The 18,005-nt window shown below is 44.1% G+C and overlaps 2 protein-coding genes across 4 annotated transcripts in view; one reads left to right on the top strand and one right to left on the bottom strand.

Moving 5' to 3' along the window:
- Nucleotides 1–1,062: 1,062 nt before the first annotated feature.
- USP50 (ubiquitin specific peptidase 50) lies at nucleotides 1,063–13,426 on the top strand. Its single transcript, XM_080980503.1, has 7 exons — nucleotides 1,063–1,324; nucleotides 3,478–3,678; nucleotides 7,621–7,816; nucleotides 9,532–9,738; nucleotides 11,661–11,803; nucleotides 11,965–12,097; nucleotides 12,952–13,426. Exons 1-7 carry the CDS (start codon nucleotides 1,272–1,274, stop codon nucleotides 13,141–13,143), a joined length of 1,125 nt encoding a protein of 374 aa, XP_080836629.1. The 5' UTR covers nucleotides 1,063–1,271; the 3' UTR covers nucleotides 13,144–13,426.
- A 541-nt stretch (nucleotides 13,427–13,967) lies between these two features.
- USP8 (ubiquitin specific peptidase 8) overlaps nucleotides 13,968–18,005 on the bottom strand; it is a 34,735-nt gene continuing 30,697 nt past the window's right edge. For all 3 annotated transcript variants that reach the window (XM_080980309.1, XM_080980308.1, XM_080980310.1), the window contains 4 exons: nucleotides 16,840–17,076; nucleotides 16,545–16,687; nucleotides 14,863–14,995; nucleotides 13,968–14,631 (listed from right to left, as the gene is read on the bottom strand). In XM_080980309.1, coding sequence (XP_080836435.1) covers nucleotides 14,446–14,631; nucleotides 14,863–14,995; nucleotides 16,545–16,687; nucleotides 16,840–17,076 — 699 coding nt within the window. In that variant the 3' untranslated portion in view covers nucleotides 13,968–14,445. The remainder of the gene's footprint in view (nucleotides 14,632–14,862; nucleotides 14,996–16,544; nucleotides 16,688–16,839; nucleotides 17,077–18,005) is intronic.

The following is an 18,005-nucleotide window of genomic DNA, read 5'->3' as shown; positions in this document are numbered from 1 at the left end:
GTCTGTTAGATGCCTGCATTCCTGCATAAAAGTGAATTCAAGGAAGAAAATAACTGTCTAGGAAGGGAGCTTACACCAAGCCAGGAATCTAGACCAGGGTGGATATAATTTCAATCAAATCGATTTAAATCACTAGTAAGTAAGACTTGATTTCAATCAATTTTTTAACAGAAAGACTCATTCTTGCTGGTATAATCTTAATATTTACAACCAGATGCAGATTTCATTTTTGGAATAATAAATTTTCAGAGTAGTTTTTACAGTTATATTAAAAATTACTGATTTGGTTATACTGTTAGAAATACATAGATAATTATGACGTTATTGTGAGGTTTGATAAGTTAACTGTTTATATTTGGACAACGTTTCTGCTGTACTTCATTAGAAGTAGAAAAACAATCATTTCCTTAATAACAATTTAAACAATATATTTAACTAAAACAATCACATTATAGCATTTGTATCCATGCTTGTTAACTGGTGTGGTTAAACTTTTTTTTTTTTTAACTTAGACTGAGTTTTAACACACATGAAAAACTTAAAACAAATCCTTATTTCCTGTTGGATAGCCTTTGGACTAATGTAACTTAAATAGAAAACTATCTTTAAAAAGATTCTTCCTCCAAAAGCATTTTATTTTAAAAATCCAATTTAAATAAATGATTTAAATTTTAAAAATCTGGGTTTTTTTAATTATTTTTTAAAAATTGAATTTTTATTATTTTTATTATTTTATTATTTTTATTATTATTTTTAAAAAATTGAATTTTATGCACCCTGAGCTAAACCCAACTTGGCTATGGGAGAGGTTGGCTGCGGTCCTGTGCTGTCAAACCTGAGCATCATGAGGAATTAGAAGGATCTCACAAACCCAAACAACTTCATTAATAAAATCTGTTGCCCAGGCGTCCTGCAGGAGCTGACTCATCCTTGGTAGGCAACTGACTAGAGTCCTCTCTGAAGAAGTTTATGGTTCTAGAACCGCTTGGCCCTTCTATCTTGTTAGGAAAGTCCCTAACACCATCCCCTAGCAACAAGGGAGCGTGCATTTATGATGCTGGAAGAATCCGTTTTGGAACACTGGGGAGCAGTGCAAAGAGTCATCAGGATAAGCCCATGAATTTTGGGTCCTCTGAACAGGCGTAAGATGAAGCAACGTGATTGCACAAGGAAGCAGACCATCCAAGTGTCAAAATGAAAAAGGGGTGGTGAACACGGCTGTCAACCCAACTCCATTGAGAGCCCAACTTGGTCTTCTTGCAAGCCTGCAAATGGCTTCTAGGTCAACAAAGATGCCTGACAACTTCAATATATACCATCTACTGTGAGTTTCTGTTTTATACAAACCAATCGCTAATTAATTACCATCTAATGACTGGGGAGAAATCCCTGCATTTTCTCCATTCCTTGGAGAATTGAGTGTTGCGACCAGCAAAGAAGCATCAGGGCAGGAAAATTGTTTCCCTGTTTGTTATCTAGAAAGTTTGCTTGGACATTAAACATTTACTCATGGTGCTGGAAAGACTCTAAAATTGACCTTTGGGTTGTGGACCAAGCCTATTTCCAACTAATTTCCCCACCCAGTGCTTTACTGCTTGAACAGTCCGTCAAAAAAGAGCATCATCTGTGAAGATCATGTTCTTGTGTTTTGCTGGGCATATACTCAGGGATGTCTGGACAACTAACACCATTCCAGAGGGTGTACAATCTGACCAAACAGTTGTTGTTGTTGTTTAGTCGTTTAGTCATGTCCGACTCTTCATGACCCCATGGACCAGAGCACGCCAGGCACTCCTGTCTTCCACTGCCTCCCGCAGTTTGGTCAAACTCATGCTGGTAGCTTCAAGAACACTATCCAACCATCTCATCCTCTGCCGTCCCCTTCTCCTTGTGCCCTCCATCTTTCCCAACATCAGGGTCTTTTCCAGGGAGTCGTCTCTTCTCATGAGGTGGCCAAAGTATTGGAGTCTCAGCTTCAGGATCTGTCCTTCCAGTGAGCACTCAGGGCTGATTTCCTTCACAATGGATAGGTTTGATCTTCTTGCAGTCCATGGGAGTCTCCTCCAGTGCCATAATTCAAATGGAGTGGCTTGCCGGTTCTTGCTCCAGGTGGATCACGTTTGGTCAAAACTCTCCACTATGACCTGTCCGTCTTGGGTGGTCCTGCACAGCATAGTTCACAACTTCTCTGAGTTACTCAATCCCCTTCACCACGGCAAGGCAGTGATCCATGAAGGGGGACCAAACAGTTACCAGGACTTAATTCTTGTGAAGAAAAACTCACTTGCTTTTAATGCTAAGGCAGCCACAACATACATTTTAACTATTCATTGCTTCCACCAAAGAATCCTGGAAACTCTAGTTTAAGGGTCTTCTATCAACTCTCTTCCCCTTCAACTACAGTTCCCAGAGTTCTGACTTTTATTAAAGTAGTATGAGTGCTTTAATTAAAGCTCAATTAAAGGCATAATTGAGGACATAAGGAGTTAAAAGGAAGAAGGAAATGTCCCTGAGCAGGCGCAGAGTGCATTTATCTTACCCCTGGGCTTTCCATTTGAGTCTTCACACTCAACTTACCTACCCTGCACAGAAACATTTGTTTAGTCATTTAGTCGTGTTGGACTCTTCGTAACCCCATGGACCAGAGCACGCCAGGCACTCCTATCTTCCACTGCCTCCCGCAGTTTGGTCAAACTCATGCTGTAGCTTTGAGAACACTGTCCAACCATCTTGTCCTCTGTCATCCCCTTCTCCTTGTGCCCTCCATCTTTCCCAACATGAGGGTCTTTTCCAGGGAGTCTTCTCTTCCCATGAGGTGGCCAAAGTATTGGAGCCTCAGCTTCAGGATCTGTCCTTCCAGTGAGCACTCAGGGCTGATTTCCTTAAGAATGGGTAGGTTTGATCTTCTTGCAGTCCATGGGACTCTCAAGAGTCTCCTCCAGCACCATAATTCAAAAGCATCAATTCTTCAGCGATCAGCCTTCTTGATGGTCCAGCTCTCTTCCATACATCACTACTGGGAAAACCATAGCTTTAACTATATGGACCTTTGTCGGCAAGGTGATGTCTCCGCTTTTTAAGATGCTGTCTAGGTTTGTCATTGCTTTTCTCCCAAGAAGCTGGCATCTTTTAATTTCGTGACGGCTGTCACCATCTGCAGTGATCATGGAGCCCAAGAAAGTAAAATCTCTCACTGCCTCCATTTCTTCCCCCATGTTTGCCAGGAGGTGATGGGACCAGTGGCCATGATCTTAGTTTTTTTGATGTTGAGCTTCAGACTATATTTTGCCCTCCAGCCTTTCGCATGATGAATTCTGCATGTAAGTTAAACAAATAGGGAGACAATATACAGCACAGAGACATAGTCGGGTATATATGGAAAGCAATGTTTGAATGCACTTGATAAATGTAAAATCTTTGCTTTCGTCACAATGTGAACGAGGCTTGTTTGACTATAGTTTGGCTTTGGGAATACAGCAAGGGTGCCCTTCCCTTGGAGAGTTCGGACGAGGCAATGGACAGATCCGACGACGAGACAAACCCCCAATACCAAGGACTAACTGGTCTGCGGAACTTGGGCAACACCTGCTACATGAATGCTGTCATACAGTGCCTCTGCAGTGTTTCCCCGCTGGTGGAATATTTCCTCTCTGGAAGGTATACAGCATCGCTAAACAAGTAAGTTAATGGCCTTGCTCTGCTTAATTTTGGTTGTCCGAAGATCAGAGCCTGAACTGGCTCTGGGATTTGAAGGGCTTGTTGGCAAGGTGTCCCCGGATAGCACCCTCTTTTCTGACCCACTTCCACTCTGGGGATTAGGGGGAAGCTCATTGCTACATTCTATGGAGCTGGGCATGTTTAGCCTGGAGAAGAGGAGGTTAAGGGGTGATATGATAGCCATGTTCAAATATATAAAAGGATGTCACATAGAGGAGGGAGAAAGGTTGTTTTCTGCTGCTCCAGAGAAGCGGACACGGAGCAATGGATCCAAACTACAAGAAAGAAGATTCCACCTAAACATTAGGAAGAACTTCCTGACAGTAAGAGCTGTTCGACAGTGGCATTTGCTGCCAAGGAGTGTGGTGGAGTCTCCTTCTTTGGAGGTCTTTAAGCAGAGGCTTGACAACCATATGTCAGGAGTGCTCTGATGGTGTTTCCTGCTTGGCAGGGGGTTGGACTCGATGGCCCTTGTGGTCTCTTCCAACTCTATGATTCTATGATTCTACAGCACTTCCTCCTAGAGATGCCTCATTGATTCCTTACTTTATCTCAGTATCGACCTGGGCGTTTTAGTCGGGGGGGGGAGCGTATGTCCCCAGTACTGAAGTAGTATTGGGGGCCGTTCTGTGGAGGAGCCTTGCCCTTGGAGGATTTCTAGCTTGTTGGAATCCTAAGTCAGGGGTCAGCAAACCTTTTCAGCAGGGGGCAGGTTTGTCCACTGTCCCTCAGACCTTGTGGGGGGCCGAACTATATTTTGGGGGGAAAATATGAACAAATTCCTATGCCCCACAAATAACCCAGAGATGCATTTAAAATAAAAGCACACATTCTACTCATGTAAAAACACGCTGATTCCCGGACCATATGCGGACCAGATTTAGAAGGTGATTGGGCTGGATCCGACCTCCAGGCCTAGTTTGCCTACCCATGTCGTAAGTCCTCACTGATATACAGAGTGACACCACCCTTACCTGTCCTGTAGAGTTTATGTGCAAAAGTAACCGTGCCCCAATGACTCCTCCCATTTCACCAGGTTTCTGTTATGCATTCTAGACCTACCCTCTCCTCCTAAGAACAAGCACCCCAGCTCACTTATTTTGGCTCAGAAGCTTCTACCGTTGGTATAACAAAATTGTAGAGTTTGAAGGGACCCCAAGGCTCACCAAGTCCCAACCCCCTGCAATGCAGGAATCTCAGCTAAAGCATCTATGACAGACGGCCATCCAACCCCTGCTTATAAACCTCCAAGGAAGGAGAGTCCACCACCTTCGGAGGGAGTTCATTCCACTTTCAAACAGCTCTTCCTGATGTTTCGTCAGAATCTCCTTTCTTGTAACTTGAATCCATTGGTTCGAACCCCACCCTCCAGAGCAGGAGAAAACAAGCTTGTTCCCCCTTTCATGTGACAACCCTTGAGATATTTGTGTGGGAATGTTTAGGGATGCAGGGGAGGATATATTGTCTAAGATATCCTACCCCAACTTGTCTTTACAAGTTCAACAAAATCAGCAGAGTTAACATTCCCCTTTTTTAAAAACATACACACAGCAGATAGCTTGCTCAGACTCGTTTAGAGTCTCTGTGAATATTTCCTGGTATTTTCCCCGTTTAATCCCTCCTAAAATAAGACGCTACACAGTCTTCTATAAAGTATAAAATGTTGATTCACAAGTAATCATTTGTTCACACAAAAGGTTCCCAGAAGGCAGACTAAAAAGGTTAGAACATAGTTTAAATGTGGTGACTATCTCCTTATGGGTGAAAGCAACCCTTTTCTTCTCTTGGCCTGGAGCCAAGGGTGCATCTTAGTAGTGCTGTTGTTAAGATGGCATCAATAGAGGCAAGAGAGATAAGATGGTAGCCAGCCTGTGGTTCTGGTTCTTTCTACTTCAGGAGAGGCCACGCCCATCTCATGTTACACATAGGAAGTTTTGTCTCAGTCTTGGAAAGCAGGAAGTTCTGGCTGGAGGACTGAGATAACCTTCATGTCTACTCTAGCAATAATAATAATAATAATAATAATAATAATAATAATAATTTATTATCTGTACCCTGCCCATCTGGCTGGGTTTCCCCAGCCACTCTGGGCGGCTTCCACAAAGACAAAAAATACACTAAGATGTCACACATTAAAAACTTTCCTGAACAGGGCTGCCTTAAGATGTCTTCTGAATGTCAAGTAGTTGTTTATCTCTTTGACATCTGATGGGAGGGCGTTCCACAGGGCGGGCGCCACTACCGAGAAGGCCCTCTGCCTGGTTTCCTGTAGCTTTGCTTCTTGCAGTGAGGGAACCGCCAGAAGGCCCTCGGCGCTGGACCTCAGTGTCCAGGCAGAACGATGGGGGTGGAGACGCTCCTTCAGGTATACTGGGCTGAGGCCGTTTAGGGCTTTAAAGGTCAACACCAACACTTTGAATTGTGCTCAGAAACGTACTGGGAGCCAATGTAGGTCTTTCAAGACCGGTGTTATGTGGTCTCGGCGGCCGCCCCCAGTCACCAGTCTAGCTGCCGCATTCTGGATTAGTTGTAGTTTCTGGGTCACCTTCAAAGGTAGCCCCATGTAGAGTGCATTGCAATAGTCCAAGCGGGAGATAACTAGATCATGCACCACTCTTGCGAGACAGTCCGCGAGCAGGTAGGGTCTCAGCCTGCATAGCAGGTAGAGCTGGTAGACAGCTGCCCTGGATACAGAATTGACCTGCGCCTCCATGGACAGCTGTGAGTCCAAAATGACTCCCAGGCTGTGCATCTGGTCCTTCAGGGGCACAGTTACCCCATTCAGGACCAGGGAGTCCTCCACACCAGCCCACCCCCTGTCCCCCAAAAACAGTACTTCTGTCCTGTCAGGATTCAACCTCAATCCATTAGCTGCCATCCATCCTCCAACTGCCTCCAGGCACTCACACAGGACCTTCACTGGTTCTGATTTGAAAGAGAGGTAGAGCTGGGTATCATCTGCATATTGATGGACACCCAGTCCAAACCCCCTGATGATCTCTCCCAGCGGCTGCATGTAGATGTTGAAAAGCATGGGGGGAAGGACAGAACCCTGAGGCACCCCACAAGTGAGAGCCCAGGGGTCTGAACACTCATCCCCCACCACCACTTTCTGAACACGGCCCAGGAGGAAGGAGCGGAACCACTGTATAACAGTGCCCCCAGCAATGTTGTGTTTGACTGCACCTGATTCTTACATCCCACAATTTAAAGATAGCTATCCTATCCTATCTCCTCTCAGTCTCCTCTTTCACAGGCTAAACATACCAAATTCCTTCAACCATTCCTCAAAAGGCTTGGTTTCCAGACCCTTGATCATCTTGGTTGCCCTCCTCTGCTCACGTTCGTACGCATGGTGTGTCTCCTCCAAATGTCTTTGATACCTCTCTGAAGGCTCATCGATACTTCCATTTGCCCCGCCGCTTCCCTCAGGAAAAGCTCCAACCACATACCCACAACTTTTGTCCAGCAGGCAGATAGTTGTACCCATGACATTCAGCACTGGAGACTGTATCCTTGCTGGTTTTCTCCCTGCAAATCTCTCATTGTAGGTTATGTTTACTTTTAAGCTTGGGCTTCAATAGGTCAAAAAGGGAAGGGGCAGAGCAAATGAAGGCTTTGCACAGCTTAAAAGCAATAATGAAAAAGACATTTTCCCAATCTAGCAAACAATAGACGGAGGCTGATCATGGGGAGCTACTACCCAAAGGCAAAGGCTGCATAGACTTCAAGCTTTACTCAGTGTAGCAAGTGAGATGTACACGTTTTGCTAAGATGCTTTGAGCCGTTGGGTTGCCTACTGAATTCTAGGAGCCATTGGGGATCGTACTTTTTCCAGTGTTAACCATGATGGATGATTATCTTGTTCAAAATGATCCTGCCCTGCCCTGTTAATCTCTTAAGGGAGGATGGAGAGATAGCGACTGCTTTTGCTTATTTGATGAATGATATGTGGCTGGGGGACTTTGACTGCGTGTCCCCAGAGGTCTTCCGATTGGTCATTGGTGAGCGATACCCAGCTTTCATCAAGAAGACCCAGCAGGATGCCCAGGAGTTTCTGATTTATGTCTTGAATGAGCTGCATGAAGCTCTCAAGAAGGTGAGTCATGGAGTCGAATTCAATTAACCAGCCCCACTAGCACCGAAGCCTGTGCAAGGACTTCCACAAGCAGACTAGGGCTTTCCCCCTTTCCCTCCATCTACACCCCTTAAAATCGGCTCTGGCGGGTCAGGAAAATCCCCAGAACATCACCTGGGGGAAAGGAGATCGTTCCACCTGGCAATGTGAAAAGCTTGCCATGATTGCCAGAGTGCTACGTTCAATTCCTCTCTGTCTTTATAACTTGCCACTCTAGCCGTCCACTGAATTCTCATCTTTTGCAACACCTTGTGGCAATGAGTTCCACAGTCAGATTAAGACGGTGGGAATAGTATTTTTGATTTCAGCAGTTTGTCTTGTACTTCATTTAGAGCTGGTTCACAAATGCTGCTCCGTGTGTGCTTGTCTACAAATCACCCCCTCAATACCATCCTTTTCAGTGTAACAGCTATGAGACGCTAAATGCTCTCAGTCAAGTGTTACATAAGCGTGTGTGAATGTTTCACTGGGTAAACTATGATCTGGGATGCTTTGGATGAGGTTTGAGGAGCCCTGAGCTTTCCCCCTCATGCACCACAATTCCCATATTTACTTCCTGAGTGGGTTGGGATTTTTGGGGTTTTTTGCAACCCAGAGTTTGCCTGTTTCCTCTGAACTAGATGAATATGATTATAAATCCACATTCAATCTTTGGCTTGCAAGCCTGGTTTGTGGACATAACAATTTTTCATTGCATTGCACTTTTAATTTGTATATGGGTGACTCTCGGCTTACGGTTGGGTTGCATTTTGGGGATAGTGTGTAAAGCCAAAATTGTGTATAGTCAAAACACATTAGGTTCAGTGGTGGGTGGGATTGCCAAAGTCTTTTTTCTCCACCCCATTTTTAATTTATTTATTTTTTTGCCAAGTGCATAAAGCTGAATGCACACAAGTTGAATGCATGTAACTTGCGAGTTAACCCGTACTGCCTATACACACACGCTGAAGAAACAACAGAAATACAACGAAGATCACACATCTTATAACAATCTGATCCAATATAAGTCATAATAAAAAAAGACTTAAAATAAGCACCTACTATTCAATAAAGCAATAGTCAATAGTTTATTTTATTTATGTCACATTGGCTCTTCACTCTCAACAATTGCAAAATAAATAAATAAATTATAAACAATTAAAAAGAGTAGAAAGTCATAATCTGTCAAGAGCCAGGAATTAAATGTTGGGAGGGACCACCCCATAGCCCAGGCTCCTATGGCCTTATGTAATGCCAAATAATTTCCTTCCCTTAAAGAGGAAAAACAATACAGGAATCTATACTCAACATTATTTTGTGATGCAGCCAGAAGCTTAGCAATAAATCATTCAGTTCCAGCTGAGACTTCAATGAGCAAATTTATAGTGGAGACTTTATGCCTATAGGAAATGGTAGAGGAGATTGGAGGGAGTAATTACCTGCAGCCAAGCACTTGTTTTTAATGCATATGGGAATAAATGTAATTTAAAAATCTGAGCCATCATTAAAAAACCCCGAAATAAAGGAATCGAGGCCTAGCCCTGAGACTCTGATACGGAATCCAAACGGGATTGTTATGCTTTTAACGGCAATTTATTGCTGTGACCGAGGATGATTTTGAAGAAGACTTTTAGTTACAATAGCAAGCGGGAGAGTGGAAATATAATCTGTGACACGGCACATCTCTTCCCTTGCAGACAAGTAGGAGAAGAAACCAGGGGACCTCATCGTCTGCTTGGGAATCCAGGGGCTGCGTCGGCGAGTCCTCCATAATCACCCGGCTTTTTGAAGGACATCTCAGTTATGACATCATGTGTTTGGAATGCCAAACGACAACCTACAAAAACGAGATCTTCACCGTATTATCTCTTCCCATCCCTTACGAAACTGAATGCTCGCTAGAGGTATTAGTTTCTCCCTTGCTGAGCAAAGCTGCCCGAGTTTAAGCCCAGCTTAAATTGTTGCTGCAATGTTGATTTTAACCCTCTTTAGGCAACTTGCCTGCAGGGCTGGAAACAGCCAACCTCCACTTGTCAGAATGCAAGCCCATCGGTCCATAGTGTAGAGAATCTATCTGCCTTGCAAGCAGAAGGTCCCAGATTTAATCCTAGGCATCTGCAGGTAGGGTTGAAATCCTGGAGAGATGCTGCTGGTTAGTGTAGACCAGGGTTTCCCAGACTTGGGTCTTCAGCTGTTTGGGGACTACAACTCCTATCATCCCTAGCTAGCATGACGAGTGGTCAGGAATGATGGGAATTGTAGTAAAAAAAAAAAAACCAAAAAAACAGTTGGGAGACCCAAGCTTGGGAAACTTTGGGGTAGACAATGTACCAATGGTCTGACTCAGTACAGTGGACGTTTGGGTTGCGAACGTGATCCATGCGGGAGGCACGTTCGCAACCCACCGGGCCGCGTCTGCACACGCACGGGTTGCGATTCGATGCTTCTGCACAAAGCGCGATTTAGTGCTTGTGCGCATGTGTGACCACCAAAACTTGGAAGTAACCCATTCTGGTACTTCAGGGTTTTGTCGCGTCCGTAACCCAAAAAAACGCAACCTGAAGCGTCTGTAACCCGAGGTATGACTGTATAAGGCAGTTTCCTATGCATAGCTGTCAACTTGCAGATTTGAAAATAAGGGACCAGCAGCCAAAATAAGGGACCTGCAGCCTCACCTGTTCCAGGCACTCCAGTCTTCCTGTCCTCCTGCAGTCTGGTCAAACTCATGCTGGTAGCTCCGAGAACACTGTCCAACCAACTTTGTAACCAGAGGTTCAACTGAATAGAATCTGAATCACATGCACCACAAGGCCTATGCAGCCTCAACTTAAAATGGCTCCCCGGCCTGGCTTTGCACTGCAAAGTTTGCAGCAGCACGTGCAACAAAATGGCATCCAGCATTCAAAACCTCCCTCAGCTTGCATTAACTAGCCACACACAAGGCATGCAAGCTCCACCCCCCAGTCATTCTTAGATTGCTTATTGGGTGAGCAACACAGCCAAGCAACACAGTTGGAGCCTCCCTCCTCCCTGGCTGGCAGGGAGGGAGGGAGAGGAGCTGCTTCCTTTGAAATTTAAGGGACATTTAAGGGACATCCATCAATAAGGGACAGCAGCGGGACATGGCCCTGGAATAAGGGACTGTCCCTTCAAATAAGGGACACTTGACAGCTATGTTCCTCTGTGTTCTTCCTATGCGTTCTTACATGGTAAACGGGAACATGACTATGGGTCATGCTTGTCCTGAGATGTTGATCGCAGGTAGAAGGTCTCTCTCACTGCAGTGATGGGTTGTAGTGTTAAATAGCTCTGCAGCTACACAAAGACAAATCTTTGGGTAGCTAACCTTCACAAGTTAGATAATTTGTACGCCTCTCTTCAGCAAGAGTGACTCACAATCCGTTAACACAAGACAGTCCCTGCCTCCTGACCGGCAATCTGAAAAACATGATGCACAAGCGGAAAGGGACAGGGAGGGGACGGTGGGGGAGAAGCGAACTCAGGTACCAATGGTAGATCTCATAATGACCAGGTGGCATAGGAACAGCTCAGGGCAAGGAGGTGCCTGATTGAGCTTGGCTTGTGATGCAAGTTGGTGGAAGCAACCCAGCTTCCCACCTCCTATTGAAGCAGCCTGATGGAATGGCTGCTGCCAGGTGACAAAGCCTAATGGAGCTAGTCTTTTGGCAGAGCTGATGGAAGGATTCCTGCTTTTCAGCAATTACGGAGCAGTGTCTGCAGGTAAGTTAGTTACAGTGGTTTGACATGTTGACTAATAATTCCACCTCTTCCCCCTCCAAAAAATCCCCACTTTTTGGGGGCCCAGGAATGCCTCGAATGCTTCTTTCAGCAAGACATATTGACTTGGAACAACCAAATTAACTGCTCCTGCTGTGGGATAAAGACAGATGCCGCTGTGAGAGCCAGCATAGCGAAGGCGCCAAAAATAGTTATCTTCCATCTAAAGAGGTACCGTTCTTCTTATTTACAGCATCTCATGTGCTCTCCAGGTGGCTGTGGTGCAGGTCACAAAGAAACGGTTGCTTAAGATGGGAAAGGGGGAATAATTGGCCAAGTAGATTGGGTAAACTATTTGAAAGTGATTTCTGATTATGATCATTTATTTTCAGGTTTGACTGTCAAGGCAGTTATAAAAAGAAACTGAAAACCGACATCTACTATCCGTTAAATAACCTGGATTTGTCCTCTTACATATATCCACTCTTTCGGAAAAACCCAAAATACAGCTTATTTGCTGTGGTGGTAAGTGACATAGAAGACTATTTATTCTAGTGCATATGTCTGTTGGTCCAACACCCTCCTGAATCACATCAAAGCTGGAGAGTGATATGGTAAGAAAAGGTGAGAGGGATAGGAAGGTCACACACAGGGCCCCCGGACGTTTGACGGTCAATTGACCCTGTGCCGCCACTGTGATTGCTTTTTCCGCTGCCACCACCCCGTATCTCATGGGGACACTCGGAGTCCAGTAAGTAGTTAACATTAACAAATAATCAAGTTTATTTTTAAATGCAGGAACAAGCTTATGGTTTCAGTTAGTTTTTCTTGACAGTTTCTTATTCTTAGTTCCTAACAACTCCAAACTGATTATTCCAACTATCTATCGGACTCCACCTAACAATTCCTCTCACTCTCTCACAATACAACTCTACCAACCCACACCTAAACCTCCCTCTTCCTTCTTCAACTCCCAAACCTCAACTCTCAACTCACTAACTTTCAAAACCTCCCACTCTAACTTTTATCCCCCCCCTTGCATTCTCACTGGCCAATCACATCACACCTATTTTAACCCTTTCCTTATGACCCATCCTAGGAGGCAAACGCCACAGAAGGTGATGACACTGTCTGGGAAATGGGGGTACTTTGGGCTCTTCAAAACACATCTCTCTAAGCCTATGATCAGGGAGACAGGTCGAAATTGCCACCGGTCTGCTGGCTAAGGGACCATAGTCAGATTACAATTTCTCAATGTGCTGGTTGCAGGGGAAAGGGGTGGGAGTCATGAAACCATGCCTACCAGGCTTAGCTCCTTGGAATGAATGAACAAAATGCTCTTTTGGTTACCTTTTGATTTATTGCCATTATTGTTGCAGAACCATTTTGGAGATCTGGATGGTGGCCACTACACTGCCTACTGCAAACACCCTCCCACCCAAAGCTGGTACAACTTTGACGACTCTCAGATCAGCGAGATCCCAGACCCTTCTGTGCAAACGTCTGCAGCTTATCTGCTGTTTTACAGCAGTCAAGCTTTCTCTGTGCCGGTAAAAAACCAAAATGGCTAGGAAACGCACTGAAAACCATCGCGTACATAGGATGCAGTGGTACTGTTAGCAAACGTTTCCTGACCCGGGCCGGCCAGGTTTCGAGTCATCCTTAAGGAAGAGGAACCACATTTCCTAATGCCTGCGTTCAGGCTGTAACGTGGTATTTAAAAATGGGATTGTGAACAGCTTCTCCCTTCAGCGAAAAGACAGGTGCCAGACACAAACTCATTTTCAGTAAGCTTTCGGAGAAAGCAACAAACCGCTAGATAAATAAAGTCTTCCTGGGCAGCCAGAGTCTAAAGGAGTGTTGTTTTTTATTATTATTACAGAATAATGCATATATGTAGCATATATGTAGCAGACCTTTGAGACCCAGGGACACAGGCCCACAAGCCTTAAAAGGGGGGACAGACACTCAAAACAAGTTATTATTAATAAGCTGGACCAATTATGGCCCTGTCAGGAGGAGAGCTAATGACAGCAGGCAGCGACCGCCTTCATCCACTCAAGTTGTACCCAGTAAGGCTCACGCAGGGCAACATTGCCTGCCCTCCCATCATAATACCACTCTTTGGGATCTAGATGGGATTATTTTCACAAGGAGTAAGGGAAAGCCGAAAATCCAAACTTGTCAAGTGTCCAAAACAGGCAAAGAAGTACTTTAACAGGCCGTTGTATTTTCAAATAATTGCTTCAATAAGTTATTAAAAAGGAAAATATCAATTCTGTAATATATACATTTTAGGGTGTGCAGATATCAATGCCGTAGCTCAAACAAAAAAATACAGCTGTGCTCTTATCTGTAAGAATGAAGATATTCTAGACAAAACAAAAGCAACCCCTTTTCTGTTCTAGTGGTTCTCAAAGGACCACATACCTTTATTATATACATACTTTGCATGTGCAAGTCTGCAATCAATATGTACACATACATTCCTACCTGTTTACATCATTCTAAGATATTCACAGTAGAATCAAGCTTAAGGTTAGTGTGAAAAGGCATAAATGTGGGAGACAAAAAAGATATTGTTGGGTTCAGGGGCATTTTAAACCCATATATTAATGACTTTTAAAAAGGGCTAAGCTAGATTTATCATTTTGGAGCATTACTAAAAATAAGTGGTTTCAAAACTAGTTGTTCCATATTATTAAACAGCAGAGTTAACAATTTTTGGACTAAGCAATAGCACTAACAGATACCTCAGCTGAGAAACTGCTGCAAACATCTTCTTCCTCAGCAATGGACCTTTTACTCATCACAGCTCAGCTTATTATTGGATGCATTTACAAAAAAGACACCAATATTCTTCAAATGTTTCTTTATGTGGCTATATCGGCGGTTCGCTGTTCAAAAGAAGTGTAAAGGAGGATATAAGCAGCTGAGGATTTCACAGAGGATGCAGAGATGTCTGAGACTTCATGATCATCAAACTTAAACCATCGCTGTTTGGCAGCATTTTTGCAGTAGGCTGTGTAATGTCCTCCATCCAGCCCTCCGTAATGATTCTAGACAGAACAGGAATGAAATTAGGGGACCGCAAAATGTTATTTGGCCTGAATACTTCCCAGTACTCAAAAATCAAGGCATAAACTACTCCCAAGTGCAACTGAAAAGAATAAAGCCTTCAAGGGGGAAATGTTAATAAACAGCACTACAATGCACATGGTTGCTTAACTGGTGATGTTAGATTCAGATTAACAGGCAGGTAAGATTCATAGCTACACAAAATTACTTACAGATACTGCAAACAGGTTATATCTCTTCAAGTTACTCTTTGGGCCAATAACATATTGTGATAAGTCAAGGTTTTCCAATGGGAAGTCCACTGATGACTGAAGCTTTTGCTTCCACCGTCCATCATAAGAAAACCTAGGCATGAAAAGCATTAAGAATTACATTAAAAGCTGAAAAGATATTAACGGAAAAAACTAAAGCAAGGATTTCCACACTGCTGTTCATTGCACATGTTATGCCACCATACTGTTTTGTTGCTTCATCTTGTGAACCGCTCTGAGATCTTCTGATGATGGGCGGTATATAAATCTTGTAAATAAAATTAAAATAAAGTAAAATTTCCCAAAGTGTCACCTCACAGACCAATTAGTTGCTTATGTGACGAAATAGCAGGATGGTTTAGGATGAATATCACATCCTGAAAATCTCTTGCTTTTGTTTAAGGAGTTCCCTGGGTATAATTAAAACTACTCCTTGGTTTAATTAATTTGGTGAGCAGGAAACCAGGCCATACTGCCAATGTAACATGCAAAGCAGGGGCAAGGAATGTTTTCTGGCCGGCAGGCCAAATATTTATTTCCCCCCGTGCTGGGCGAAATTTGACAAATGGGTGGAGCTGCCCACCAGTCAATCACCCAACACCACTATGATTCTGTGCACTGAGGCTCCAGTTGTCAGGACTTTAAAGTGTAGACTAGTTGAAAGTCCTTTTGCAAGAAGCCCTGTGGGAGTTTTAAAGAGCAATGCAAAACTGTTTGCAAAAGTGCTTTCAAATAGCCCTGCACTGTGCTTTGGCTGCATGTGCCTGTTTCCAGGAGAGCAGCCAAGACAGAATTCAACCCTGCCCATTAGTTGTCATCACCTTAGGAGGGATGTCAGCTGATTAGGTGTGGGTTTTGAGAAATGGCATTCTGGGCTGAATTTGGCCCCCTGGCAGACAAGACTGGCCTGCGAACCAGTTATCCACCAAAATGTATAAGCCCATAAGAGACTCTGAACACATTACATTTCTCATCTCAAAGTATGTATGGTTATGCAACCTCCTACACTAAGTAAAGGTAAAGGGACCCCTGACCATTAGGTCCAGTTGTGACCGACTCTGGGGTTGCGGCGCTCATCTCGCTTTATTGGCCGAGGGAGCCAGCGTGCAGCTTCCGGGTCATGCGGCCAGCATGACTAAGCCGCTTCTGGCGAACCAGAGCAGCGCACGGAAACGGCGTTTACCTTCCCGCCAGAGCGGTATCTATTTATCTACTTGCACTTTGAGGTGCTTTCAAACTGCTAGGTTGGCAGGAGCAGGGACCGAGCAACGGGAGCTCACCCCGTCATGGGGATTCGAACCGCCAACCTTCTGAACGGCAAGTCCTAGGCCCTGTGGTTTAACCCACAGCACCACCCGCGTCCCTTCCTCCTACACTACCCGCATGCAAATATATATTTCAGAGACTACATTTCTGAACATGAAACACAACTCAGTGCTAGAGTACTTCTTTTCATGCAAAAGTTCCCCGGTTCAATTCTGCAGCAGCACCAGGTAAGGCCTGGAATGTCTCTGACATCCCAGAGAGCTGCAACTGAACCAAATGGACAATATGAAGAGCTTCCTATGTTATATTAAACAAAAAAATCACCTTAGCGCTTTTAGGAAGACTAAATAATCTGTACAGTTACTTTTGAGTCTTACCGCTTCAAGTGCACTAACAAAACAGGAGGCAGCTTCCAGATTTCTAATTTTTTCAAAGAATCTCTTCGGGTTTTGCAATGACTACAATGAAATCTATTGTTATCTGTCAGTTTTTCTTCTTTGGAGAATAATCTAAGGCATTCCTGGGGGGAGGGGGGGAAGCAAAAACAAAACACAACCTGAATTCAAAGGTTTAGAGCAGAGGTGAGGATTTATAGGAACAGTTTTGTTGAAAGAAAAACTGGGAAAGTTAAACATTGTTAACTAGTGACCTAAAGTCACTCATTTGACTAACCTGTAGGGTGCATTTACTGGTAGATGCAAGTGGCAAGGACAAATGCATAAAAGCCTCAAAGGTCCGAGACTTTTTGTGACACGTAAGACACTGAACTGTGGATTTGAACTGGCCTTGGAAGAGAGCAACGATAATCGATTCATTGAGCAGTTTGTGTTTGTGCCAGGCAAGTTCCGCCGCTTTGAAGTCATCCAGATGATCATTATTTTCTTCTTTGTAACGTTTTCTGTTGTCAGCCTGGAAAGTTGGGAAGTTAAAAAAAATGCTTAAAGCATACCTAAAACACATGAAGGTAAGTTTTACAGACAGGAGCATCATCAGGTGGAGCTATGGAAAGACAGAAGGAAGGTGATAATGCTAAACATGCAAACATTGAAACATATTCTTTGAGCACCCTGGCTACATTGTTTTTCTTGGCCAGAAGCATGGAAATCTTCTGCCAAGAGTCACAGATTGAAAGCAATTATTTGTACATGCGAGAACAGATGGATAGTTCTCTTTGAATCCTTTCGTTTGATTTTCTTACCACTATTCTCCTTTTCTCTCATGTGTTTGGCTTATTTTGCTACTGTTGTTTTATCGTTACAAATATACGCTTTACCTAATGTGTATGTAAACAAAAACCCCCAGCAAATGCATCTTTTAAAAAAAGAGTCACATTTCTTTAAGGGCTACATACCAGCAGTGAATAGGGCCATGCTTCCCCTTTCTCCTCCCTCCACCCCCAAGGGAGCAGCTGCCAGTCAAGTGACAAGATTGCTCTTGATAGAGATCTGAACAAATAGCTTGCAAATGCTCCTAACTTTCTCTCTCTTCACTTGTTTTGGTTCTTGCCCCCTTTGCCCTCCTCCTCTACCTCCGACTGCCCTGCCCGCTACAACAAGCCTCCAAGGCTTACGACGAGCTTTTAAAGCTTTTAAAGCAGGTGAGTTTCACCAAACCCCATATAGTGGTACCTCTGGTTACGTACTTAATTCATTCTGGAGGTCCGTTCTTAACCTGAAACTGTTCTTAACCTGAAGCACCACTTTAGCTAATGGGGCCTCCTGCTGCCGCCGCCGGAGCACGATTTCTGTTCTCATCCTGAAGCAAAGTTCTTAACCCGAGGTACTATTTCTGGGTTAGCGGAGTCTGTAACCTGAAGCGTATGTAACCCGAGGTACCAC

This window comes from Podarcis pityusensis (assembly GCF_964106645.2).
Source record: "Podarcis pityusensis genome assembly, chromosome: 14".
Classification (NCBI taxonomy): Eukaryota; Metazoa; Chordata; class Lepidosauria; order Squamata; family Lacertidae; genus Podarcis; species Podarcis pityusensis.
Note: the sequence above shows the minus strand (reverse complement) of the source record. Positions and strands in the feature narration are given on the sequence as shown.